The sequence below is a fragment of the Dermacentor andersoni genome, chromosome 10 (genome assembly GCF_023375885.2).
Source record: "Dermacentor andersoni chromosome 10, qqDerAnde1_hic_scaffold, whole genome shotgun sequence".
NCBI lineage: Eukaryota > Metazoa > Arthropoda > Arachnida > Ixodida > Ixodidae > Dermacentor > Dermacentor andersoni.
In genome coordinates, this window is record NC_092823.1 from 84,650,401 (window position 1) to 84,676,274 (window position 25,874).

At 48.0% G+C, this 25,874-nt stretch overlaps 1 protein-coding gene across 1 annotated transcript in view; it reads right to left on the minus strand.

Moving 5' to 3' along the window:
* Positions 1 to 25,874, minus strand: part of LOC129380710 (uncharacterized) — a 112,489-nt gene that overhangs the window by 26,248 nt on the left and 60,367 nt on the right. The window contains exons 5-7 of the mRNA XM_055062486.2: positions 19,916 to 19,984; positions 14,228 to 14,344; positions 8,117 to 8,182 (exon numbers count right to left, since the gene is read on the minus strand). Coding sequence (XP_054918461.2) covers positions 8,117 to 8,182; positions 14,228 to 14,344; positions 19,916 to 19,984 — 252 coding nt within the window. The remainder of the gene's footprint in view (positions 1 to 8,116; positions 8,183 to 14,227; positions 14,345 to 19,915; positions 19,985 to 25,874) is intronic.

The window sequence follows — 25,874 nt, forward strand, 5'->3', positions numbered from 1 at the left end:
CTACATTATTTATTTGGAAGCTGAATCTTAAATGTATTTCATAGTTTTGTTCCAAATGTATTCCTTCGTTTGTGGGCACTTCCTTGCTCAGTTACGCACAAAATGGTACAATCGCAAGAAATAAGTGCACTCATAGTCACAAAACAGACATGATTGTTTAGAGGTCTTGGTCAATCCAACTGAGAACCCCCATACCCTAGACGTTATCGGTTTTTTTTTCGGCAAGTCGGACGTTCATTCTTATTTTTTAGTTGTTAGGTCAGTGGCAACGGCATATAGTAAGCTTTCGAGGGAATCCGATCGGAGCACAGTTTTCGGCTACGACCCCTAAGGAGTGGTTATGCCACACGGGCTAGCCCCAAACACTTCCTTCATGTCTGGGGCACGCTTACCTACTGTACCATTGCCATGCCTCGGTGCGGCTAAAATACAGGTGCGTTCTGCAGAATGATACGTTGAGGCGTATGATGGAGTCGGTTCAGTGCGCACCCTGATTGTCGTATTCATATACGTGTCAATGATAACGTTAGCCAAGGTAATAAAATGAAAACATTCCCACGAAAAACACGGTGCAGGATACAATTATAAGACCTACAATCTTCGTTCACCAGAGGTCTGAGGACAGATTATAATAGTATCTTGCACTCTCTTTTTTCTTTCTTTCTTTTTATTGTACCGAATTCGATAACGTTGGCTTGTACATCCTATAGAATAATAATAATAATAATAATAATTATGGGGTTTTACGTGCCAAAACCACTTTCTGATTATGAGGCACGCCGTAGTGGAGGACTCCGGAAATTTCGACCACCTGGGGTTCTTTAACGTGCACCTAAATCTAAGTACAGGGGTGTTTTCGCATTTCGCCCCCATCGAAGTGCGGCCGCAGTGGCCGGGATTCGATCCCGCGACCTCGTGCTGAGCAGCCTAACACCATAGCCACTGAGCAACCGCGGCGGTTTATCCTATAGAAGGTGTTTTATTTTAACTTGAACATAATTTTTATAAATCGCGAACGATATATAGGGAGCAAATATACTTATAGGCTTGGACTACTCGTAGTGACCAACATTACACCGCAAATCAATCTGTGTAATTGATTAATTTACAAAAATTTACCAATCAACTTTCCATTTAATTACTCGAGAGCACATTGTAGCGAAGTATTTACCAAGACGAATCCACTTGAAACAAATTTTGAACTACCGCCAAATTGGAGTAAACTCAGCGAAGCTTGCGGCACTGCTATACACTTACTTTTGTGTCAAAGCGCTCCTTTATACATTAGAGCTCGAAAATTTCTATAGCTACGATGAATTTCATCGCGAACTTTGGAGATGCATATTTCGAAACTGATGTCATCCTATGAACTTGTTCCAACTGTTATAGACTTCTGAAGCCACCGGCTACAATTGATATTTCGCAACGTATGCTGTAACTTAATTCAATAGATAATTATAAAATTTGCATTTTAGCCATACGTTTAATTTGCTTTCTTGTGGAAATAATGCACGATTGTGAGTAATAGTGTTAAAGTGGAATTGTGCTGCACGCCATGGGTGACTTTAAAAAAATTTTTTGACAATAAAAAATAACACGCCGTATAGACAGAACAGTACCACGTCTCTGTAGACTGCAAGGTTGTCAGCAGCATATCCTGTCAACGATTCGGCGTTCCTGTCAGCAAAATGTAGGATTGAGTCATGGCATTTTCATATAATAATGCGAGAGAAATATCGCTAGCCGAGAGCGTTGTTTCTGCTTTGCCCATCTGTGCTACAATAACATCTAAAACTACCACCATGAGTATTTTCAAGACAGTGTTGTAATTCTGGACAGATGCAACTAGAATTTCTGGCCGAACAGGTTAATGCATCATATGGACATATATATTATAAAGGAGGTTTATTGGGGTTCGTAGCGACCGCTGGTTCTACGATGCACCGAGCACAGTCCCCGAGCTCGAGCCTCTGCTGCGCGCTTGATGCTGCCGATGCTGCTGACTGCGCGCACGTTCCTCATCTTCCTTACAATGGCCCCGCGGAAATAAAGGAGCCATCCTGGCGACTTAGTTTTCTGGAAGGACGGTAGAATTGTGATACGGCTTCAGACGCTGAACGTGAACGACTTCGCGGTTACGACGTCGCATGTCGGACGGCGGCGTTAGCGGCTCAGCCAGATAATTAACGGGTGATGTTCTCTCGAGAACGCGGTATGGACCGTCGTACTTCAGAAGGAGTTTTGAAGCGAGCCCAGGCGTGCGGTGTAGCACTAACAACCAGACGAGAGCGCCCGGGAGAAAAGTGGGAGTCGAGTTCTGGGCATCGTGAACGGCTTTTTGGCGGTTCTGGTCGTCCGAGGTGAATCGGCGGGCAAGCTGGCGACATTCCTCTGCTTGTCTGGCGGCTTCCGAGGTCGGCAGGCATTCAGATGGGTCCGGCCGGTAGGGCTGAATGGTGTCGATGGTGTGCGAAGGATGACGGCCGTAAAGAAGGTAAAAGGGTGAGAATCCGGTAGTGGCCTGAGTCGCGGTGTTGTAGGCGTAGGTGACAAACGGAAGAACTAGGTCCCAATCAGAGTGATCAGGTGAGACATACATGGCGAGCGTGTCACCAAGAGTTCGATTAAAGCGTTCCGTGGTACCGATAGTCTGTGGGTGATAAGCAGTGCATTTACGATGAACAATAGCGCATTCAGCAAGCAGTTGTTCGATGACTCCAGATAAGAAGCCGCGGCCTCGATCGCTTAAACGTTCACGTGGACCTCCATGACGGAGGAGAAAACGACGAAGTAGGAAATTGGCGACCTCCTTGCGCTGTAGCATTTGGTAGAGCAGCAGTCTCAGAATAACGGGTTAAGTGGTCTACCGCAACGATTATCCACCTGTTGCCGGCAGGAGTCAACGGAAGCGGCCCGTAGAAATCTATGCCCACGCGATCAAAGGGTCGGGATGGGCATTGTAAAGGCTGGAGTTCACCGGCGGTATTGTGCGGTGGCGCTTTCCGGCGTTGGCACTCATGACAAGAGCGGACGAACTTTCGAACGAAATTATACATTCCCCGCCAGTAATAGCGGTGTCGAAGTCTGTCGTAGGGCTTGAAGACTCCCGCATGGCCACACTGAGGGTCGACGTGGAACGAGGAGCAGAGCTCTGCTCGCAAGATTCTCGGAATGACGAGTAACCAGGTGCGTCCCTCTGGGGCATAGTTGCGTCGATACAGTAGCTGGTCGCGAATCGCAAAATGAGGCACTTGGCGCCGAAGCGTACGTGACGCTGGAACTTTCGACGTATCCGAGAGAAGGTCGAGCAGAGATGCAGTCCAGGGATCATTACGCTGTGCAGCAGCGATAGTGTCAACGTCCAGAGAGGATAATGTGCACTCGCAGGGGGAGTCGTCACTGGCCTTCGGGGGAAGCGGTGATCGGGATAGCGCGTCAGCGTCGGAGTGCTTTCGCCCGGAACAGTACACCACGCGGATGTCGTATTTTTGGATTCGCAATGGCCAGCGGGCAAGGCGGCCCGATGGATCTTTGAGCGTCGACAGGCAACATAGTGCGTGGCGGTCGGTCACTACGTCAAAAGATCGGCCATATAAATAAGGGCGAAACTTGCCAAGCGCCCACACAATGGCCAAACACTCCTTTTCTGTAACGCTGTAATTGGTCTGCGCCTTGGTTAACATGCGACTCGCGTATGCGACGACGTATTCTGGGTGGCTAGGTTGACGCTGGGCCAACACAGCGCCAAGGCCTACACCGCTTGCATCGGTATGGATTTCGGTTGGCGCTTGTGGGTCAAAATGGCGAAGAATGGGTGGCGTCGTGAGAAGACGGTGCAAGGTTGTGAAGGCGTCGTCAGACTCTGGAGACCATGATGAGAGATCTCTAGCGCCACCAAGGAGCTGCGTGAGAGGCGATATAATTAACGCAAAGTTTCGAACGAATCGCCGGAAGTAAGAGCAGAGGCCGATAAAACTGCGTAGCTCTTTCATAGTAGTAGGTTTTGGGAACGCAGTTACAGCACGTAGCTTCTCGGGATCCGGGCGAATACCCTCCTTTGACACGACATGGCCTAAAATTGTTAGCTGACGAACAGCAAATCTACACTTCTTCAAGTTAAGTTGCAACCCGGCGTTGGTCAAGCAAGTGAGTACGTGCCGGAGGCGGAGCAGGTGTGTTGGGAAATCAGGGGCGAACACCACAATGTTGTCAAGATAGCAAAGACATTTTCCATTTGAGGCCACGCAGAACATTATCCATCATTCTTTCGATCGTAGCAGGTGCGTTGCAAAGTCCGAAAGGCATGACGGTGAATTCATATAAGCCGTCTGGTGTAACAAAGGCAGTTTTCGGGCGATCAGCCTCTGCCATCGGAACCTGCCAATAGCCTGACCGCAAATCCAGCGAAGAAAAGAACTCGGCTCCCTGCAAACAGTCCAGAGCATCATCGATGCGTGGTAATGGGTAGACGTTTTTCAGCGTGATCTTGTTCAACCGCCGAAAGTCAACACAGAAGCGGATGGAACCATCTTTCTTTGTGACGAGGACCACGGGAGAGGCCCATGGGCTTTGGGAAGGTTGAATGACGCCTCGACGGAGCATGTCATCGACCTGGTCTGCAATGACGCGACGTTCCGTAGCGGACACGCGATATGGTCTTTGTCGCAGGGGTGAGTGAGTGCCAGTGTCGATGTAATGCTTGACTGCCGATGCACGGCCAAGAGAGGTTTGTGCAACGTCGAAAGAAAGGCGGAAGTGCTGAAAGATTGCGATAAGTTGAGATCGCTGCGAAGGCGTCAGATCTTCGGCGATGGATGGGCTGAACACACCAGTCGATGTTGAGTCTGGTACGGAGAGGGCACTCAGTTCATGGGCGGCAGTAGAAGACACTTCGTTGAGGACGGACACAATTCGTGTTGAGTCGACCGACTCGACGTAACCAAGGCATTCGTGGCGGAGCAGTGATAGCGGCGATGAAAGATGATTGTAAATGGGCATCGTGCTCACACCGGCGGCAAGGTCAAGAGCTGCAAAGGGCAAAGGAAGCGCTTTTCGGGTAACAAAGTGATGAGAGGGCATGAAGAAGACCGTCCCATCGCATATGGTACTACAGAAGACTGGTACGAATGCTGACGAGCACGGGGGGATACAGGTGTCTTCTTTCACGACAATTTTAGCGGCAGGATGAGCATCGACCGAGGCCAGGTCACCAAAGTGGAAATGTTCATTCTCAGCCCGAGCGCAATTGATGATGGCATTGTGGCGTGACAGAAAATCCCATCCTAGAATAACGGCGTGGGAGCACGATGAAAGAACTATGAATTCGATCGTGTACAAAACGTCCTGTATGATCACACGGGCAGTACAAGCAGCGGAAGGGTGAATGGGTTGAGCACTCGCCGTTCGGAGCGACAATCCAGACAGAGACGTCGTCACTTTACGAAGCGAACGGCAAAACCTGGCATCCATAACTGAAATAGCGGCACCGGTATCGACTAAGGCGACCGTAGCGACATCGTCGATAAGCACATCAATGACATTGGCAGGTAAAGGAGGAGGACTTCGGCATGTCGACACTTGCGCAGTTCTTGCCTCAGGAACTGCGTCGTCTAGTTTCCCTCTTCGTTAGAGACGGGTCGTCGATGCATAAGGGAAAGCGATCGACGACGTGGGGAGGGTGACCGGAGGCGTTCGAAGCGAGGACGGCGATCAGTCTGGGAGCGAGCTGGTGATGGGTCGAAAGGTCCGTAAAGCGCATTTGAATCAGACGGCACATAGGGTGCTCGGCGATCGTCATCGAACGCCTGCGAGCGGCGGCGGCAGAACCTTGCAACATGGCCGTGACACCTACATGCGAAGCATATAGGGCGATTGTCCGGCGTACGCCACGGGTTAGCGACGGCAGTGGTGGTCCAGGGGACGGGAGGTGGAGGGCGGTGCACAGGCTGCTGGAAGCGACGCACGGGCACAGTGCGAGGGGTCATTGCAGCAACGGCCGTAGCATAAGTGACTGGTGTAGCCACGACATCCTGCTGGTGAAAAGCCGGCAGCGCTTCCGCGACCTCTCCATGGATCACGTTACGTATATGAGATGGCAAAGTGCTGTCAGACTCCTGAGTGACGGACACCAGAGATAGCTGTCGTGCGACTTCTGCGCGGACGAAATCCTTGATTTGCGTTATCAGGGAGGCTTGTTCTGGGCCGGTGGTAAGGCTGCAGAGTGATGCCGCATTTGGTGTGGGATGTCGCCTTGTCAGAGCTCGCTGCTTACGCAATTCATCATAGCTCTGGCACAAGCTGATGACGTCGCCAACAGTGCGCGGGTCCTTGGCCAGAAGCATTTGGAACGCGTCATCGTCGATTCACTTCATGACGTGCTTGATCTTTTCCGCTTCCGTCATGGCAGCGTTCACGCGCCTGCACAAATCGAGAACATCTTCTATATAGCTGGTGAATGTCTCACCCGTGTCCTGTGCGCGTGTACGCAAGCGCTGCTCGGCTCGGAGTTTCCTGACGGCGGGTCGGTCAACTACTTCTGTAATCGACGTCTTGAGCGCCGACCACGTTCGGATATCCCTTTCATGATTTCTGAACCAGAGACTGGCCACGCCCGCGAGGTAGAATGACACGTAAGCCAGCTTGTCCGAGTCATTCCATTTGTTGTGAACGCTCACCCGTTCGTAGGACGACAGCCACTCTTCAACGCCGTTGTCGTCGGTTCCGCTGAAGATGGGAGGCTCCCGCTGGCGAACGGTGCCAGCGCAAGGGACGGGTGGCGATGGAAGAGTCGGCTGGTCGGCTTCCGGCATGGCAGAGGGTAGCGTCCGAGAACGGAGTTCCAGGACGGTAGAGTGGAACGTTACCCCGCACGGCTCCACCACTTATAAAGGAGGTTTATTGGGGTTCGTAGCGACCGCTGGTTCTACGATGCACCGAGCACAGTCCCCGAGCTCGAGCCTCTGCTGCGCGCTTGATGCTGCCGATGCTGCTGACTGCGCGCACGTTCCTCATCTTCCTTAGAATATATATATATATATATATATATATATATATATATATATATATATATATATATATATATATATATTAAGGGGTAAGTTGCACCGCGGGCTAATGAACGGTAACATTCTAGAGAGTAATATCTTGCCTGTATATTGGTTATCATGCCTTTCGCCGGAAAACGGAGGTTTCAATGAATCGTACAGTATTTATTACTAGGAGAAAGCCAACCTATCCCACCATCAGCAACACTGTGTTACATGAGTAATACACGACGCCACGCATTGATTGGCGCTTCCGGTGGGTACATGAAAGCCGTTGGTATACATGAAACATTACGTTTGTGTCGCCAATGCTCCAAGTTTACGCGTACTTCTAGATTTTGCATCGTAAATGCGTCTCTTTAATCGCAGCACTTGGCAGATATTTGTATTGCTTGGTACGAGTTTCTTATAACGCTTAGAATGTATTCGTAAAATTGTCCTCCTAGTCTCGCACGTGCCGCAGATTGACGTAAAGGTTATCCCGAACTCCACGCTCGTGTATTGCTACTTTCGTGTTTAGTACGGTAGACGTAGTAGAAGACTCTCTACTAGCCGTAGTAAATCCGAAGTAGTGTGTTGTTACCATAGGCATAAGGTTGGAAGGGAGTACTCTGTCGACCCACGTCATGTCATTGAACAATATTCTCGATGAAAACACAAAAAAGAAATGCTGGCGACGTCTGCTGTTTCCCTCCCTATGGCTTTTGCATGTTGTTTCGTCTCAGTGCTCGAGCCCTTCCGGCAACACATTTTAATCGCTACTTCACCTGGATCTGTGCCCATTAGTTACAGTAATCCTTACATGCATGTAGATAGATTTTTTTTTTCATTCTCCTTGACGCATTCATGAGAACTTCCAAGCAGTTCACCGTGACATCTTAGCCTCGCTGCCAATAGCTTACCGAACCGCACTCCCTCACATCTTTCACATTGTGGCACGCTGCACGGACAAAATATAGATCGCAGAGCTTCTTCAGAGTTCATCTTAGTAAATTGCTGTTTTTCTGACGAAAAACAACTACCTAAGGAAATATCGCTTGAATAAATAAAAAGTAATCGGTGTTGATACTTACGACGAAGATGTTCCGAAATGTTGGTCTTTTGGATACTCGAATTTTGAACACCGGTTACCGCCGTACCTGTAGTTTTCATAAGAACAAATATCACGGTAAACGAAGAACCACGCAGTGATGTGTTTATATTTATTAGCACACTACGGTGCATTTCTAAAGATTCCGGCCTTCGTTTTTTTTTTTTCTTCATTGGCTTTACGTTAGAGAACGCATTTCGCTGACATGTTTGAGGAATACAAATCAAGCCTGTGAGGTATTGCAAGTCAGCATGTATATTGCGCTACTTGATGAACTTCTAAAAGCATTTCAAGTACAAAAAAAAATAACAGGCATCAAGGCCTGAACACCGATCCACATTGTCTGAAATGGATTGCGGATAGCGAAAGCTGTGAAGTTGTGACTGTTTCCGAACGAATTTTAGTAGTTGCGGGCGGTTTTAAGCGAACACCAAATGTACAGCACGATTCTCACACGTGCATGCATTTTTGTGCAGAAATATTTAAAACTTCGAATGGTCCTGCAAAGCAGTAAATCGATTTTCCACAAGGGGGAAACGAGGGGTCCTCGCTTGCATCGGCGCTTGTCAACGGCAGGTTATGACTTAGCTATTGCTTGCTTTCTTCATTCACTAATGCAAAAATGTATGCACCAACTGCAACAGTCGGTAGCTGGGCCGCACAAGTGAGGCTCGTGATAGTCGGGCCTCATGGACAATGCGCGTGCCTAATACTGTTCGTGTGCTTCGGGTTCCTATGACGACTGCGCACGCGATGCCCTCCTGGTGCATGGGTGATCTGTGAAACTCCCCATCTTAGCTTTTCGTTTTGTTCAGGCCGAAGCATACTTGAAGATCAAACCGACCGAAATAATGGAGGCACATATTTATTTTAAGCGTGTAGCAATGAATAAATAAGGAAAGTCTTTTTGCGCGCCCTTTCCATCATTCTCAACAACGAGAACCTCTTCAGCCGTGGTATCATCAAAGATCAACAGAACGATTGGCTCCTTCCCCCCCCCCCCCCCCGAAAAAAAAAAAATAAACGGGATAGGCTCAGGTTCGCTTAGAGTGGTATTGAGTGCAGGACATGTTTGCCGCAAATGCAATTGCCGCATAGAGCAAGAATCACGCCGCGCTTGAGTTAGTGAAAACACACTATACATGCTTCTTGTTTTTTTGCGGTGGTCGGGGGCGCGGGAGCGACATAGAGTTTTAGAAAATCACCTGTGGCAAATAGTATGATTCTTAGCGCTGGGCAAATATCTAGCATTCGTATTCGAAAAAGACCTATTTGGTATAAATAACCAAATAATTCGTAACGACGTAGTTCAAAAGTTTGATTACTGCTCTCCGTCTCCTAGTCAAAAGTACCGCACATTATCATTGGGTATACAACCACAGAAATTGAAAAAAGCAAAGAGGAAACAAAATGAATCATTCAATCCTTTATTAATTTATTTTCATCACTTTCCAGGTGGAATGCTACATGATAAGTTGGGGATTTTTGTGCAGTCGGTTCTTTCGTTTTTTTAGCAGTATAGTTATTAGGCACTTCTTTTATGCTACAACCATTGATATTGACACGTGTACTTATCTTTATCGGGCAACCACGTTTCGCCGCTTAACAACTGTAATCGCACAGCGAGGGACGCGCCTGCATGTATCCGACGTTCCTGGAATGTTATCGACGCTTCTATCCGCGTGTCTGTTGTCGCCGAACCTTGTGTTATCAGATTTCATCGCGTGACACGAATGGTGTAGAACTTTGTGGAAGACACGCGGGTCCCATCAGTTAATCTGGAACATTCGACGACTGATCTATAAAAGCCGACACGCTTCACCCGCTAATCAGTTTTTCCGACGATCGCCGACAGTGTTCGCCGCTATCGTTGTGCTATAAGTGTAGCCTGTTTTTGTGGGCACAGGTTCGCCCAATAAAAGCTAGTTTGGTATTCTACCGTATTGCTTCTTTCTTCACCGTCACTACCACGTGACATCTGGTGGAGGTGCTGGGTATCGATCCCAGTACCTCTCGCAGATGTCACGTGGTAGTGACGGTGAAGAAAGAAGCAATACGGTAGAATACCAAACTAGCTTTTATTGGGCGAACCTGTGCCCACAAAAACAGGCTACACTACACACACAGGTCGGAAGATCAAGCGATACCATCGGAGAGCCCTTGTAGTCACCACGCCTTGAGTGTGCTCGAAGATCAAGTGAGCATCCCGCCTCGCTCCAGCATCGTTATTTCGGTCGGCACCGAAGCACCCGCTGACGTAGAAGGCGTCATCGAAGGCGACCAACGTCTACTACTCGACCGTGAAATTTGCGTCGCAAGAGGGATCGCTCGACTGCATGGAGGAAACACGAGAGTGTTGCTGACAAACTTCAGCCAGGAGTTCAAGCACATCAACAAGGGCACGACGATCGCATTCATCGAGGAAATACAGGAAACCAGCGATGCCTTTGTCCTCTCGGATTCTGTTGCATCTACCCCGACGACCGCAGTTCCCGAGCCAGACTTCAACATAAATCCAAGTCTCCCCGTGATTGAGCAACAGCAGCTCAGAAGTCTGCTTCGACGATACAAAGACTGCTTTTCGACGTCATCAAGGATTCGACAAACACCAGTCGCAAAGCATCGCATAATCACCAAAGAGAGCGCTCGACCACTACGCCAGAGCCCTTACCGAGTTTCGACGCGAGAACGCGAAGCTATAAGACAACAAGTCGACGAAATGCTGCGCGACGACATCATCCAGCCGTCGAAAAGCCCGTGGGCGTCTCCAGTTGTTTTAGTGAAGAAAAAGGATGGAACCCTACGTTTCTGCGTCGATTATCGTCGACTGAACAAAATCACGAAGAAAGACGTATACCCCCTCCCACGGATAGACGACGCATTAGATCGGCTCTGCAATGCTAAATACTTCTCATCGATGGACCTCAAGTCTGGCTACTGGCAAATAGAAGTCGACGAAAGGGATCGCGAAAAGACCGCCTTCATCACGCCAGACGGCCTCTATGAATTCAAGGTTATGCCGTTTGGACTGTGCTCGGCGCCTGCAACGTTCCAGCGCGTGATGGACACGGTTTTAGCAGGATTGAAGTGGCAGACCTGTCTTGTTTACTTGGATGACGTCGTCGTCTTCGCCGGAAATTTCGACGATCACCTTAAGCGGCTTGCGACAGTATTAGAGGCCATCAAGTCATCAGGGCTCACCCTGAAGCCGGAAAAGTGTCGCTTCGCTTACGATGAGCTTCTATTCCTAGGCCATGTCATCAGCAAATCTGGAGTGCGCCCCGACCCGCAGAAGACAGCTGCCATCGCAAAGTTCCCGCAGCCAATCGACAAGAAGGCAGTGCGCAGATTCCTTGGCATGTGTGCCTACTATAGGCGCTTTGTCAAGGACTTTTCGCGCATCGCGGAGCCGCTAACACATCTAACGAAATCTGATGTCGAGTTCAATTGGGAAACGCCGCAGGCCGACGCATTTCAAGAACTCAAACGACGCATGCAGTCGCCGCCGGTACTTGCACACTTCGACGAGGACGCCGATACTGAAATCCACACTGACGCCAGTAGCCTAGGCCTCGGTGCCGTCCTAGTCCAGAGGAAAGAAGGACTTGAACGGGTGATATCGTATGCTAGCCGGTCGCTGTCAAAAGCGGAAAGCAATTATTCTACGACTGAAAAGGAATGCCTCGCCATCATTTGGGCTACAGCTAAATTCCGCCCTTACCTCTATGGCAGGCCATTCAAAGTCGTCAGCGACCACCACGCGTTGTGTTGGCTAGCTAACTTAAAGGACCCTTCAGGACGGCTGGCGCGGTGGAGCCTCAGACTACAAGAATATGACGTAACGGTAATATACAAGTCCGGAAGAAAACACTCCGACGCCGACTGCTTATCACGCGCCCCAATCGATCCCCCGCCGCAAGACGACGTGGACGACGACGCCTTCCTTGGTATAATAAGCGCGGAAGACTTCACTAAACAGCAAAGAGCAGACCCGGAGCTAAAAGGCCTCGTCGAGTATTTGAAAGGGAACACCGACGTTGTCCCTAGGGCATTTAAGCGCGTGTTGTCTTCGTTCACGCTACGAAACAACCTGCTCGTGAAGAAGAACTTCTCACCAGTCCACGCCAGCTACCTTCTTGTGGTGCCGTCAGCGCTGCGTCCAGAGATACTGCACGCCCTACACGACGATCCAACCGCTGGGCACCTCGGATTCTCCCGGACGCTGTCGAGGATACAGGAAAAGTATTACTGGCCGCGTCTGACCGCCGACGTCGCCCGTTACGTCAAGACATGCAGAGACTGTCAACGACGCAAGACACCACCGACGAGGCCAGCAGGATTACTACAGCCGATCGAACCTCCTCGTCGACCATTCCAGCAGATTGGGATGGATTTGTTGGGGCCGTTTCCGATGTCAACATCCAGGAATAAGTGGATCATCGTGGCGACGGACTATCTCACCCGCTTTGCTGAAACCAAAGCTCTACCAAAAGGCAGCGCAGCCGAAGTGGCGAAATTTTTCGTCGAGAACATCCTGCTGCGACATGGTGCCCCAGAAGTCCTCATCACCGACAGAGGAACGGCTTTTACAGCAGAGCTCACCGAATCCATTCTGCAGTACAGCCAGACGAGCCACAGGAGGACAACTGCCTACCATCCGCAGACGAATGGTCTCACGGAGCGCCTGAACAAGACCCTCGCCGACATGCTAGCAATGTACGTCGACGTCGAGCACAAGACGTGGGACGCGGTCCTGCCGTATGTCACCTTCGCCTACAACACGGCGGTGCAAGAAACAACACAGATCACGCCATTCAAGTTGGTTTACGGCAGGAACCCGACGACGACGCTCGACGCCATGCTGCCGCACGTCACTGACGAGGAGAATCTTGACGTCGCTACCTATCTCCAGCGCGCCGAAGAAGCCCGACAGCTCGCCCGCCTACGGATCAAGACCCAGCAGCGTACCGACAGCCGACACTACAACCTCCGACGACGCTTCGTCGAGTACCAGCCCGGCGAGCGTGTTTGGGTATGGACCCCGATACGCCGGCGAGGACTCAGTGAGAAGCTGCTGCGACGCTATTTCGGACCCTACAAGGTCATCCGACGTATTGGCGCACTAGACTATGAGGTCGTGCCAGACGGCATTTCGCACTCACAGCGGCGCCGCGCACGATCTGAAGTGGTCCACGTGGTGCGCCTTAAACCATTTTACGGACGCTGATGAACTTCCTTAGTTTGTTTTCTTTGCTACGAGTGCTTTTCTTTGTTACTTTCGTTTGTTAGCAGCATCGGGTCGATGCTTTTTAAGAGGGGGGTAATGACACGTGTACTTATCTTTATCGGGCAACCACGTTTCGCCGCTTAACAACTGTAATCGCACAGCGAGGGACGCGCCTGCATGTATCCGACGTTCCTGGAATGTTATCGACGCTTCTATCCGCGTGTCTGTTGTCGCCGAACCTTGTGTTATCAGATTTCATCGCGTGACACGAATGGTGTAGAACTTTGTGGAAGACACGCGGGTCCCATCAGTTAATCTGGAACATTCGACGACTGATCTATAAAAGCCGACACGCTTCACCCGCTAATCAGTTTTTCCGACGATCGCCGACAGTGTTCGCCGCTATCGTTGTGCTATAAGTGTAGCCTGTTTTTGTGGGCACAGGTTCGCCCAATAAAAGCTAGTTTGGTATTCTACCGTATTGCTTCTTTCTTCACCGTCACTACCACGTGACAATATATTTGATATAATAATATAATTGATATAGTAAGCATTTTGATAAGTGTCCAAGGCACATAAGTCCTTTAGAACCCCGTTTTTCTTAATTCGCTTATACAAGTAAAGTACACCGCTTTCAGTAGCGTATTTCATCTGTATAGCGACTGAAACTATATAATTTCCAAGAACTGTGGCCGTGAGTATCTCGGCGTTTTATTAAAGATCATCAAGTACTACCACCATAAACATTGAGGTGTATGGACAATACGGTGATCTGAATTACGTTTTTCGTTTTTCGTTGGAGTTAATCTGATTTTTGCAACGAATGGTACTTGAAACGTGTTCCGTTGTCCATATAAGAAAACTTACCTTTGTAGTAGTAGCAGTTACAAATGTCAGGTGTTTTTCCCCCGCAGAGCGTAAAGAGGCCGTTGTACTTAAGGCACTGAACATCACAGCCACTTATTCCTGGCGTACATTTAACTCCTTCAGGGCGGACCCCAAGAAATGCAAGAAAGAGTTTCATTTATACAATTAGCAAGTATTTGTTATTTGCTTCATTACGCGACATTCTTAAGACAGCGGTGGTTAATTAGCGACAAAAATGAAAGCCTATATGAAATTAGCTTATCTCGCTACTATAAAATTTAAACAACTTGCATTTCTTAACGTGTACGCAACGCACACGCACACGCAATTTCTTGCGTTTCCAAATTCTTTCGTGTCCGGTCTCACGACCATGAACAGCACCCCCCACCACTTTCTAGATTCAGGGAAGGATCAATTGATACATTATTATTGCGAAAGCAATTGTATGGACACTCCAAGCACAATTTTGCCGTCGGCGTGGGCGTAGACGTCGCCGTGAGGTTCCGTATAATGTCCCGGGCCGATAACACCGTCTCCGCGAGCCATACGCTGTACGTGCGAGTGAAAACGTGGGAGGGGATCTGACGAGCGCGGCTCAATCTCGCCCGCGCGATAAGGACGAATGCGAAGAGTAAGCCAGCATTCTCTTTCGCTTGCTTCACCCAACGTTGCGAGGCTCCGGGGGGGGGGAGGGGGGGGAACGGAGGGGGCAGCGTTCACTCCAGCTGTGACTGCGCATGTAGAGGCTGCGTGCGGTCGCGCGGCCATATCTTCAGAGCGATCTGCGTCAAGGGCAGAGCCTAGATACGTCGGCGGCTCATAGCTTTCTGCGTGCTGTGTCCTCGCCGCTCACTTTGCGTTGAAGCTCGATAGACGGCGCGAATGTCACTTCGCTCGCTGCTGCTGCAGCGTTTCCCCGCGCCACCGTTTTAGTAGCGAGTGTCCGCAGTCATCCAGTGCGATGTGTCCATGTTCGCCGTGCGAGCTGACACCATGGTTATCAATTTAGTTAGCAAGCAAATGTTTACAAGTTGATACGGCCGATAAAATCACTATCCGTACCTCGTAGGCTGTCCGTTAATTTGTTATTGCAATCGAGGCTTCGCGTTTCGGGCGACAGTACGTCTTTTTATTAGTGCGATACCAATTATATTGACATTGCATGCGCATTTCTGCAAAAAGTCCAAGGGGGATAACACAGTCGCAGCGCGCTGCATACTGTATGTGCGAGTGAAATTGTGTCGCCTTCCGACGCAGCAACGCGGGGACACTATGGCCGGCGCTCTCAGCCGGCGCAAGCTCGGCCCGTGCACTGTTGTTCTGGAAGCCTGCTACGCTGATAGCCACAGCCGCCGCCGCTTCGCTGGGCGCCTTCGCCCTCCTGCGGAAATAAATGTAGGGACGACAGCAGGCCACATTGGCCGCCACCAAGTCCTCTTACAAAGCACGCGAGGGGAGCCGACGTCGCGGTTTAATCTGGTGCGCTCGCAGGAGGAAGTCGGAGAGCAAACGCGCCGTCTTCCGTCGCTCGAAAGACCGTGCGGGGATGGGAGGAAGGAAGGGAGGAGGGGAGTTCATTTCCTTTCCCTTTGTCCTCTGGTAGCTTCAACGCTAGTCAAGAAGGGAAGGATCTCAAACTGAAGGGGGGGGGGGGGGAGACGGGGCTTGCGGCGGCGTTGTGCTCAGGCAGCAACTGTGTACTTCACGACCGCGGTGCAATCGGAACTAACGATTGCGGCATATAGATGATTGCGGCTAAATATGGCGTGCGGAAGGGATGGAAGCGGGGAGGCAGCGCGGGAGGGAGATGGGGGTGGGTCTTTGGCTCTGCCAACAAGTCCGCACTTCGCACGGCAGCACACGGTCGTGCGCTCCGTACCTTGGAGCTTCGGACGGCTGATGCCTTTGTGCGCGCTGTGTTCCCGCCGCTCTTGCGTTGAAGCGACAAAGGTCACTTCGCTCGCTGCTGCTGCTGCGCTAGCACGAGCCAACATTTCGACAGCGAGTGTCTGCGCTCATCGAGTGTGATGTGTTCATGTTCGCTTGAGCGTGCTGACATTATGCAATTAAATTCATTTGGCAAGCCAATGGTTCGAAGTTTACAGGGTGGATAAAGCTACTATCCTTACTTAGTATAGCTGTCTAGGAATTTGCTATCGCGATTGATGCTTCCCTTTCTAGCGAAACTGCGACTTTTTTCTATCCGCTTAATCTGTCGCACACGGCTGCAAAATAGCATTTTAGCATGCAATGAGTTATTGCATTGATTGAACGGCTTGTTGACACTACCTGGTGCGATCAGCTGTGAACCTATATTTCAGAAGTGCACTTACGGTCACCAAGTATGGGGCAACAACCCTAGTAGGCAGCACGTAAAACTGCGTGAGTGCTGTGCAGGTGCACGTGCAATCTGAACCGGAATCATACTAGGTGTTCCTTGTTCGGTGTGGTCATTACAAAGTCTTTACATTATCGCTTGGGACAGGCAGCATCAGTCATGTCATTCAGCTGGTGTGTTGAAGTCGACGGGCACTACTTGCGTAATGACTAAAAAAATAAGGAATCAAATATGAACAAATAAGATCTTTTATAAACATCATGTGACAAAGCCCATACAGCCAAGACCACAGGACTACCTACTGCGTGGCGTGAGGGGTGCGTAATTAGGCTAAACGTATCGGAATATTACTAACGACCGCACGTATAAGTATAAGTATAACTATAAGTAGTAACGGCAATTATTAACAGAACATATTAAGAATATACGTGTAACAGAAGGCAGCAAATAAACCATACAAATTACCGCTCTAACACTTTGGTAAGTTGATATGGCATATAAAGCAATCAGGAAAGCCCTAAAGGTCCCCTCGCAAGTTCTGGCCATGTTGAGCTGACAAGCGCAGTGCATACAATGCGCGCTAACGATCGTGTCTGCTAAGTGTTACGTCGCTACGCGCCGCAGAAAGAGCTGACATTTCAAACCGAACACCATTCGCCCTCCCCCTGGCGAGCGCCCCGCGCCAAGCAGTAGGGTGACGTATACGTCCTATAGTGCGCCTGCGTACATGTGCTTGTGCTATGACGTCACTCATGGTGGCACGTGACTTCGAGAATTATTCAAGGCAACATCTGTTATTTTTAAATTCTATTGGTTCTATAGGTGAAATAATGTTTAGAGAAATAATAACGCACACAAACCGAATGTCAGCGTGTCTTTGTTCTACATCGCACCTCAGCCAGAGAGACGTAGTTCGGTTTCGTCAGCTTGGTGACACGTCGCGGGGCCTGGCGCGCAGTCAACGAAACTCTGTCATTTTCCTCAGTGATCCACTGCTCGATCATGCTCGCTGATGCGCTCGTGTCTTCCTCAGTATTCGTGTAGCACTGACTTATGCATGTAGTCAGGTGTTCTCGTGCACAGCGAGCAAAATCGTGCGCGGCGAGGGACAATAGCAACACCTCGCGCGCGATGCCGTCAGCGGAAGTGAACCGTGCCCCCCCCCCCCCCGAAAAAAAACGAGGAGAAAAAGAAAGGGGGGTCCGTGACGTATGCCTCACGCAATCCCCGAGCTCTTGTATGGGAGAACGCAGGGAAGAAATTTCGCTTGCGGAAGTCTCAGCTATTAATGAACCAATTTGAATTTTTTTGGCAGAACGGTCCCTAGAGGACACGTAACAACTTCCAGTGTATAACGAAAACTTGCTATGGCGCCTGGTGAGAAGACTTTTAAGAAGTATAACGATGTTACAAATGATCACACAAAACAGATACGTAAGTTAAACGGTAATTTACGAGAAAACAATAAAAAAATTAATCGTCATGAAAAAGGCAAAAGAGCCATAACAGCTAAAGCTCTGACTTCCGGATGCGGCAAAAAAGTTGGTAATGAGGAAAACATGAATCAACTTGAATCAGTAGTTAGTTGCAGTAAAAAACTCGCGGTCAAAAATGTTTTGAACATTTCTGCTAAATACGTTTTACAATAGGAAGTGTTTGAAACTATGCGAAATACATAATACGTTACGAAACACATATCCACTAATATATAAAAATTACTAAGGTTATCTTTTTTTCCTTTATGGCATTTCAGCTAGAAAAAAAAACATTTTTTTTCGGAGTTTCAATCTAGAGTACGCAGAATGTATTCAGCAAACACTGAGTGACAGGCAACAAATTTTAAATTTGTTGATTTACAGCAGCAACAGAAGACGAAGAAGTTTGGCACACAAGTTGCTTTTTTTTTTTTTTTTTTTTTGACAGCCCGGTCAGAGAAGCCAGGACAATGCAAGATCTCCAGCTGCATTTCGGCCAAATACTAAAAGTTCATCTAATGAAATGTGCAGCTGCGGTTCATATATGTCGCGAGCTGCCAGGACAGGTATTTAAGGTATTTATACGGACCGTTATTAAGGAGAGCTAATTGGAGAATTTTCCTAACTAGTCTGACAGGTGCTTCGAATTCTACACGTATTCTCCATATGGGCATTACATGTACAAGAATTGGAAACACATATATCTCTGAATAATTCTCTTCGAAGATGCCAACAGCTCTCTCAATAAGTAAGCTCAAGGACTAGAATTAAGCTATCTGCCGCAGGCTATTCTAAAGAATTCTGTAAAGCTGACAAATGATCACCCCGTATATATGGTAAGTAGCTGTCAATGCTACTAAAGGAAGGGATACACCAAGCCTTCAGTGGTAGGCACGAAACTTATCATAGCACAGTTTTTTGGCAATAGCCACGATTTTCGCAGTTGATCTTAGTTAGAATTCCTGCTGCTGAAGATGTAACGATAGCTCTGTCACGGACGACTGATTCGAACAGGCCCACCGACATGTTAATTATGCATGGGAGAACCGCAACCACTGTTTATTCTTCAACAAGTATCGCTCTACTGCCTGAAAGTTCCGAACATTCTTCAAAGGAAAATGGAGAACCGTGGTTTCCTATCAAATGGGGTCTGAATCAACAGGATTATCTTCATAAAAAAATAACTGTTAAGTGTGAGCTGAGTAATACATGGGATACCTAACGTCCACACTGCTTCACTAGCATCAGCTGTTACATTTTACGTCTGTTCTGGAATCTGTAGAACATATTATCGAAGTTGTTAGTTCTAGTTTTCTGCTCAATAAGTGGCTCTAATTATTTTGAGCTCTAGGATGCGTCTCTAGTGCAAATCATTCAGAGCTAGCCATAATCGGCTTCTTTCCATTTACCCAGTTGCACAAATACGCGTAGAGCCGCCATACAAGTATATTAGTCACTCTCTCTCTAGATATTGAGCCATACTACAGCGTATTACGTGGAGGTGGTATCTCAAAGGCCATTATTGATGATATGTCGCTGTGCAAGGCATGCCGCCAAAGTGAAGGGCAGTACTACACCATCTCGCACCATCCAGCGTACAAACAATGAATGTATTACGCGTCTTCTCCTCTCATCGTATGTCTATTATTGCTATGGTTTTAATACACTTGTATATTAAATGTAGTTTCATAATTTGTGAGCTCAAAATCCTTAAGGTGATCGTTGAAACAAAGTGAAAGTACACGTCATTGCATAAAACTATTATTACGAGGGGCAAAACTCAAAACACATATAAGACGCATGTTTTAAGTGTGCACGCAGTATGTGTGAGACACACATACCTCACTAAAGGTTTAAAACATGTACGTTACATACCACCCAAAACGGTCCGTTGCAGAGAGGCTTGCTTGAGAAACCTTTTCGTCAAAATACCTCCTCTGAGTTCTGCGGAAAATAAATTTGACGTTTAATATCTATGCCTTATGGCATACTGTATTAAACTAATAATACCTGACCCGTCATTCAGAGAAACAACAGTGTCACTCTGTCATTCACCGGTTCCTTTTGAGGCAAACGTTAAAAAGAATTCTTGAACCGCAGTAGAAAGGAACTTTAAGCGAGTTGGTACAAATGTATTTTGTGTTGAACTTAGCTCGTACATTCGCGCTCTAATATGCATGTAACAAATCTTAGTACCTAATTTAGCAACCGCAGATTTTACCGCAACGCATCCACTGGTATTTAGAATTTAAAATTTTATATGGAGGTTTCCGGATGGTCTATGTCATATGAAACGGGGACCCGCCGTGGTGGCTCAGTGCCTATGGTGTTGAGCTGCTGAGCACAAGGTCGTGGGATCGAATCCCGGCCACGACGACCGCACTTCGGCGGGACCGAAATGAGAAAGCACCCGTGTATTTAGATTTAGGTGCATGTGAAAGAACGCCAGGTGGTTGAAATTTCCGGAGTACTCCAATACGGCTTGCCTCATAATCAGAAAGTGGTTTTGGCACGTAAAACCCCATAATTTAGTATGAAACTGGGGTTTTTACGCGGTCCCAAATTCGTTTCTAGTTGTCCCTTAACATTGACCCACAGCATCAAAAGATGAGGGCAAGTGACACGCCCTCAGCACTGCCCGACAGCGACATTCATAGATCGTCGAATCATTCGTTTAAGTATGTTTTCGCGTGTATTTTCGAGCACAGGGGATACAGCCAAACAACGTACCCAAGCAGATGACCCGACTGCGCAATAAATGCCACTTTCCAGGGGTAGTTCTACATCTTACCATTGGTACATATAAATGGCGAAAATGATTCTTGCCACGTCAAGCCAACGGCCGCATAACAAAAAAAAAATGTCGAGATTGAATGTTGCAATCTATGGGAAGCATTGGTTACTATATTGATGATTCATATTTTATGCTATATAAAAGCAGGTGTAGCCATATTTAATCTGTTTTCAAGTTTTTGTGAAACAATGTAACTCTGTAGTATATATTTGATTCATTTTGAACAGTCAAAGCTATTTTGTTTAGTATTTCTAAAAAAACGACTTCTGCTTTCGAAGTTTATCTGTAACTTCATGGGACGATATCACTTGGCTTCATGCTCACGAGAAAGAGTGTGATCACGTTCTCAGCTGGGAGAGTCAGCTTGGGTCCCATGACATGGGCGCAACGACCATATGATCGCACAACGCTGGTTTTTGGCCGTAACGATATTCTTCCTCTCACACCATTCTTCCATGTGGCCATGCGAGGTACATATCCGATGGAACAAATCTCGTGGGTGAATATAGTAACAGGCGAAATTAACAAGAGAAAAAAGTGTATGATAAGAATTCCATGTAATCTAACGCTGGTATACTGCGATTCCCAAGGGGAAGGCTGCCTATGGAAGGGGATCGCAGTTGAGGAATGCAGAACATTAGTTAGCATGATAAAATTAGGAAATTTGCTGGCGGAATGTGGAGTCAGAAAGCGCAAGACATGGGCAATTGCAAATCCTTCTTGTCGCATTAGACATAAAACATGATGATGATGATGAAAGAGTTATGCGTAAAGAAAGGAAAGAAGCTTGTGATTAGAAAGAGGCTGTGCGTCGCATTTCCACTAAATGTGACCATAGCGTTGTGAGCCGCTGTTATGTGGAACAAGCCGTAGAAGTGTAGCATACAACATTCATGACGAAGTGCTGCACAGTCCACCATCTTCGCTGTTGTGGCGCTGTTGTGGACAGCTAGAACAATCACAGCGTAAGTTAGAGGAGCGGTTCCATAGGAGCTCCATTTTCAGCACCACGCACAACAGAGTCTTCTCGGCGAAGTCCCTTCTCGTCGTTTTCACTAGAACAATCTGAACTGTCTGCCCGGCGTCGAGGGCGAGCAGAGGCTTGCGCTGCAGCTTGTCCTTCTCTCTGCACAGCACTATTCTGATCCCAATGTTGCCTGGTTGCAGCCGCCCGCGTAGCTCTAGGATTCGCTTCTTCAGAAGCTGTTCATAGCTTGCGAGGAGGTGTCATAACATTCACCGAATCGCAAACATAGCTACGGAGACTATGCAGCGCAGATGTCACTGCCCTTAAAACGTGGCACGAGAAGTTGCATTGGATGATGATGATAAGGATGGTTTGGTTTGATGTTTCTTACCACCCCTTCGAAAGGTGGTGGTGAGATGCAGACACCTAGCCTGCTTCAGTTCATCTACATGCAGCATGCAACTGCTATGGGCAACTGCTGCATGCCGGGACACCTGATCAAGTATAATGGGACTGTAATGCAAAATTTGTACGCATCGCTGCTTCGCGGCGGGCGTGTCACATCGGTTGTCGAATGGCAAGATACGATGCCAATGATAATGATGATGGTTTCTTGGCATTTCGTTTGAATTATTAGATTATGCCATACATACAATCCAAGCGCATTTCTGGCGTAGGCGTCGCCGCGAAGTTCCGTATAAAGTCACAAACAACGTCGCCGCGCGCCATATATGCTCGAGTAAAACCGCATGAGTGGAGCCGGCGTTCGCAGCTCAATCTCGCGCGCACGATAAGAACGAAAGCGGAGTGGTTGCGCGCCATCTTCGCGCGAGAGGCACTTTAAGAAAAGTTTACACCCTTTCAGTCGCATCTTGCCACACAACGATAAACGTCATCTGTCTTGTCCGCACTTCCTTTCTTTAACGCAGCGAGCCTGGTACTTTCTAGCAATAAACGGCGTGCGCGTTATTAGCATGACATAGCATTGCCGACAGGAAAGTAGCGGGCGCTGCGTTTTCAAGGAAGGAAACGCAAGACAGATGACGATTATTGTTGCGTGGCAAATATACACCCCAAAGGGTGCAACGGTTTTTACACTCTTAGGCAAAGTTACACCCTTTGGAGTGTATCTTTATCACACAACGATAATCGTCATCTGCCTTGCTTGCGTTTCCTTTCTTGAAAACACCGCGCCTGCTACTTTCCTGTCGGGAATGCTATCATGCTGATAACGCGCATGCCGTTCGTTACTGGAAAGTACCGGGCTCGCAGCGTTAAAGAAAGGAAACGCATCAAGGCAGATGACGATTATCGTTGCGTGGCAGAAGGGTGTAATTTTGCTTAAGAGTGTAGTGTAACGTTGCGAGGCACCGGGGAGGAGACGGAAAGGGAGCGGCGTTCTACTGTGGCTGCAACTGCGCATGTGGAGGCTGCGCGCGATCGCACGGACGTATCTGCAACGATCTGCGTTGGCGGCAGATTCTAGTTGCGTCGGCGGCTCGTAGCTTTTGTGCGTGCTCCGTGTTCTCGACACACACGTTTCGTTGAAGCGACAGACAGCACGAAGATCGCTTCGCCGGCTACTGCTGCCGTGTTCCTCACGCCAGCGCTTTGGCAGCGAGTTTTCGCGCTCGTCGAGTGTGGTGTGTTCATATTTGCTGTGCGCGCTGACACCATGATTGTTAATTTAGTTAGCAAGCGAACGTTTACAAGCTGATACGGCCGAAAGAAGTACTATCTTTTGTAGGTGTATCTGTCTGCTAATTTGTTATCGCAATCGATTTTTCGCTTTTCCCGCGAAACTGCGACTTTTTTTTCTTACATGATGATTTATACATATCTATATTCTTCGTTTGTTTCCTCAAGACTTCTCTCTTTACCTTGCACTGCTACCTATGCAACTGCAACATGGCGACATGTTGCAATGCAATGCAACATGCAATGCAACTGCATTGCCGAGGGCACACGTATAGACGCTACGCGGCGCGCATCTTATAACGCAGACCAAATGCCACGATAAATGGTATTGACCATGATGATGATTTACTGATGTCCTCTTTGAAACGAGGCGCTCACGTAATCACCTAGCCAGCTCGATGTAATCGGCGTACAATACACTTTTTTCTAGCATTCTTGTATACATTTCCTTAAACTTCTTTTAATGCGATGGCAATATACGGACCCTCCAGGTGCATTTCTGCCGTCGGTGTCGCCGTGAGGTTCTGTATCAAGCCCAACGGCGATAAAATCGTCGCCCCGCGCCGTATGCTGTATGTGCGAGGGTCAGCCGGCGATCTCGGCGCAATCTCGCCCACGCAATGGAGGGAAGCGGGGAGCAAGTGCGCCGTCTTTCGTCCCGCTCAAGGCTCCGCGCGGAGAGCAGAGAGGGGAGGCGTGTTCTACTCCGGGTGGTCCGGGCGGCCGCGCCCACCCGCCGCGTCCCTGCATCTTGAAAGCTAAGACGGGCACAAAGTCCGCCGCGCTCTATATTTTCGTGGCTTAGTTCGCGTTGACGCGAGACGCAGCACGAGGTCAATTGGCGCGCTGCTGCTGCGCGTTTTGACAGCATATTTCCGCGGTCACCGAGTGAGATGTACTCATCCTTACTTGTACGCGCGTCATACTATGCTTGCTAGTTTAGTTGGTATATCTTTGTATATCTGAGTGTATAACAGCTGTGTCTTACCAGTACTCACTTACGGGGCAGAAACCTGGATGCTTACGCAAAGGGTTCTACTTAAATTGAGGACGACACAACGAGGTCACTATACGGTCTACGTGCCAGAGGTTCCTTGGTGTTACGTTTGAAGAAAACTTAAACTGGTCCAGTCATGTCGGCAACATTAAAACCAGCATTGCAAGATCCATCGGTGTTATTAATAAATTAAAACGTCTATTACCTTCTAGATTAAAAAAAAAACAATTATACTATAGCCTAGTGCATTCGCGCCTCCAATATTGTTTATCTGTGTGGTGTACCACGACGAAAACCAACATCCATAGTTTACTAACCTTACAGAAACGCATGATTCGGGTAATTGAGAATGCGCCCAATAGAAGCCACTCCGCTCCGCTTTTCAAGAAGAATTGTATTTTAACATTAGAAAACCTTATTAACAAAAAAACAGCCATTGCAATATTTAAAGAGATAAGATTCAATGAAAGCGCCTTTTTTAAAACATACCTCCCGAATGAACATAAATACAACACAAGGCAATTAACCTACAACAAGGGCCAGATCCGTATCAATTACGGCATGCAAAAGCAGGCATTCATAGTTGCAGATTTTTTGAATCGTCACCCTGGCTTACTCACTATAATGAATGAATCACCGTCCCTAAACACTTTAAAAAAAAAGTGAACATGTATTTGCTGTCGCTTCAGGTATGACTGTTCATTCTTTTGTACACAAATCAAATTCAGTATTTCTGTAACGTATTTCATGTACTTTTCATTTTTTTGTGTATGTATCCACTTTGTGTACCATGCTTGCCCTGTGTGCTTGAGTGTTTTGTACACTGGGAATGGGTCGGGGAAGGGGACTGACACTTAGTCCGGCATTCATGCCTTTTTGTCAGCCTCTTTGACAAAGATTCCTTGTATTTTATTTCTGTCAAAATAAACATTCATTCATTCATTCAGGTATGGAAAGAAGAATGATAGGTGTAACGTTAAGGGATAAGAAAAGAGCAGATTGGGTGAGGGTACAAACGCGAGTTAATGACATCTTAGTTGAAATCAAGAAAAAGAAATGGGCATGGGCTGGACATGTAATGAGGAGGGAAGATAACCGATGGTCATTAAGGATTACGGACTGGATTCCAAGGGAAGGCAAGCGTAGCAGGGGGCGGCAGAAAGTTAGGTGGGCGGATGAGATTAAGAAGTTTGCAGGGACAACGTGGCCACAATTAGTACCTGACCGGCGTAGTTGGAGAAGTATGGGAGAGGCCTTTGCCCTGCAGTGGGCGTAACCAGGCTGATGATAATGATGTTTAGAATTTTATACAGCCGATAAAACTACTATCCTTACTTCGTATAGCTGTCCACTAATTTGTTATCGCAATCGATGCTTC